We start from the raw sequence: 2617 nt of genomic DNA, 5'->3' as shown, positions 1-2617 counted from the left end.
AGGCGAGAAAAATTTGTGTACTTTTTGCGTACGTCAGGGAAGTTATTCAGAAGATATTAGTGAATACTTTCTTATTATACCTGCAGTAAACTCCCTGTAACCTCTGTGTACCTTCTACTAAGTTCCGCGTTTCTATTTTTATATATTTATAGATTACAAGTAGGTTACAGAAATATTACATAACCAAGATATAACCCCCAAATACCATCTCCATGAGACATAATTTCTCTTAAAAAGGCGCAGGTCTTGCACGTCAAATTCTCCCTCTAAAAAAAAAAAGCCAGTAAGTAAACAAATCTTACAATTATTTAATAAAACTAAGTTCGCGGAAACCCTACATCACACGAAAGCAGGCAGACTTTTGAATGCATACTATTTGCTTTAGTTCGTGTTAATCTTATCATTTATTCTGCCCTCATCCACAGAGCTGTGGGGGCCAGCTTTAATTTTTTTTTTAATTAAATGATGAGCATTATATTTAATAAAACTAACCTCTCAAATTCTGCCATTGCGGACGCAAGCCTTTTTTTTAATGAATATACTTTAATCCACATATGGAATTTAAGAGACTTTAAAATGTTATGGTTTCTATGCATTTATGATTTTTGTTGTTTAAAATGAGGATGCATTTTATGCAAATCAATTCGAAACAGAAAAGGAAGCATTTGAATGCATGGGAAACACTTTCCAAAAAAATGTAAATATAGCCAAACAAAAAAGTTTACATTTTGTCCCTTTTTTTATGAAATGGGATGGGGACTAAACACGTGTCTAAATGAAGAGAAATTTTTCAATGCGGAATACTTATGTAGCTCTATCTGCGGACTTCCAGTAATGTATCGCCACGTGGAGTGAACCAAAATTTACTGATTTCAGTCGATAGAGTCAGAGTGTCTTATGTATATAAAATGTCTAAAATGTCCTGTATCGCCTCTATTAAAATAGTAGTAGATATGTAATTTTATATATTGTACCTCGAACTTTATAAACACGATAATCGTTTTAAGTGTACATACCAATCACCAATTTGAATTATTATGCATTATTGTGCACTTTCATGTATCTCTCTCCCTCTCTCATGTCTTATACATTATTCGTAGAATGTGATTGTCACACAGAACATTAAGTCAACAAAATGAAAATGAAATGGTGAGATTTTTTTTTGTCGAGCTTAAGGGTTTATTTAAAACAGCTGTAGCTATTCCAGCTTCTACGAGCAAATAAAGCTTTAAAGTCTCTCTCTCTCTCTCACACACACACACACATAGAATTAAGAAAATAAGCAGCGGCCACTTGTCTACGAGCAAATAAAGCTTTAAAGTCTCTCTCTCTCTCTCTCTCTCTCACACACACACATAGAATTAAGAAAACAAGCAGCGGCCACTTGTAGCATTCTCTGTTTCATGCGTCCAAAACCATTTATGCTTAAATATTTACGTACTCTGAAAGCTGTTATTAAAATATAAGTACATAATGCTGACGAATCAGCTGCCGACACCACCCTACACATCTCCAAACGAATCTCCCGCTGCAAAAACCCGGCCCATCCGAATCCCAACACTCCATCCCCTTCACCATAACATGCGGCCGCTTCCTACAAACAAAACCAGCACCCACCGCACGATTCACTGTCCCTCAAAATCAACGGCCAAAAGTTTCCCGTCATTTTCCGCACGTGTCTAAAATAATCGTTGAAAGTTGGACGCCAAAAGCCCAACTCCCAAACAGTTCACGCGCATCCACAGAGACCCCTGCAAGTGGGGCCCACACAGGAATTCCGCGAAACAGCCCGCGCGGTCAAAATCCACGTGTTGGTGAAGTCTCCCAAAGTCGGCTAATGTCATCCCATGTTGAAGTCCGGCAGCCCTCGTGGCGGGCGCCCGAGCCCGGAGCGGCGGGTTGGGCCGCTCGGCGGGCCCGCGATGGCGAAAGAACCCAATCCAAAAACCTTGACGTAAGCCGTGACACAAGCCCAGTTGCGAGCTTATCGCTTATCGGCACGCTCAGCCAGTGCTTTACTGCCACGTGGACCAGCTGAGTACGGCAAAAACGGAAGCGTGCGGTCACGCCCACGTGTGCTTCTGGAAATTCACCGCCCCCGGTAACACGTGTCAGTTCCTCTATGTCATCACCATCCGATCGCGAGCCTATAAATCGTGCCTTGCGCTTAGGTTATTAAGTTTCAAGCTTCGAGTCCTCTGATATAGCGAAGAGATTAGAGATAAGATCGAAGAATAAAAGTTAAGTCCCGGAATTTTTCCAACTAGAAAGAAAAGGGAGTAGAAATGAACGGCGGAGATCTGCAGCTGCCGCCGGGATTCCGATTCCACCCGACCGACGACGAGCTTGTGGTGCACTACCTGTGCCGAAAGTGCGCTGGACTTCCAATTGCTGTGCCGATCATTGCCGAGCTAGATCTCTACAAGTTCGACCCATGGCATCTCCCAGGCAAGCCTTCAATTCTACGCATACCAATTTGAGGAACAAATTTTTATTGTAAAAACTTTAAATTTGGCGTAAACCCTCTAAAATCTGATTATTTTAATCCAATTTCTATGTCAATTAAATTGTAATTTGAGAAATTGACACGGTTTTTTGCAATTGTGTTGGCAGGAAG

The 2617-nt window shown here is 41.0% G+C and overlaps 1 protein-coding gene across 1 annotated transcript in view; it reads left to right on the top strand.

Moving 5' to 3' along the window:
- Positions 1-2197: 2197 nt before the first annotated feature.
- The window catches only part of LOC110035537 (NAC domain-containing protein 48-like), a 1778-nt gene continuing 1358 nt past the window's right edge, over positions 2198-2617 (top strand). Inside the window, exon 1 of the mRNA XM_020739778.1 lies at positions 2198-2452. Within this exon, the coding sequence (XP_020595437.1) occupies positions 2286-2452 (167 nt within the window). The 5' untranslated portion in view covers positions 2198-2285. The remainder of the gene's footprint in view (positions 2453-2617) is intronic.

This window comes from Phalaenopsis equestris, unplaced genomic scaffold (genome assembly GCF_001263595.1).
Source record: "Phalaenopsis equestris unplaced genomic scaffold, ASM126359v1 Scaffold198032, whole genome shotgun sequence".
NCBI lineage: Eukaryota > Viridiplantae > Streptophyta > Magnoliopsida > Asparagales > Orchidaceae > Phalaenopsis > Phalaenopsis equestris.
The sequence above is the reverse complement of the archived record's forward strand: the minus strand, read 5'-3'. Positions and strand labels throughout refer to the sequence as shown.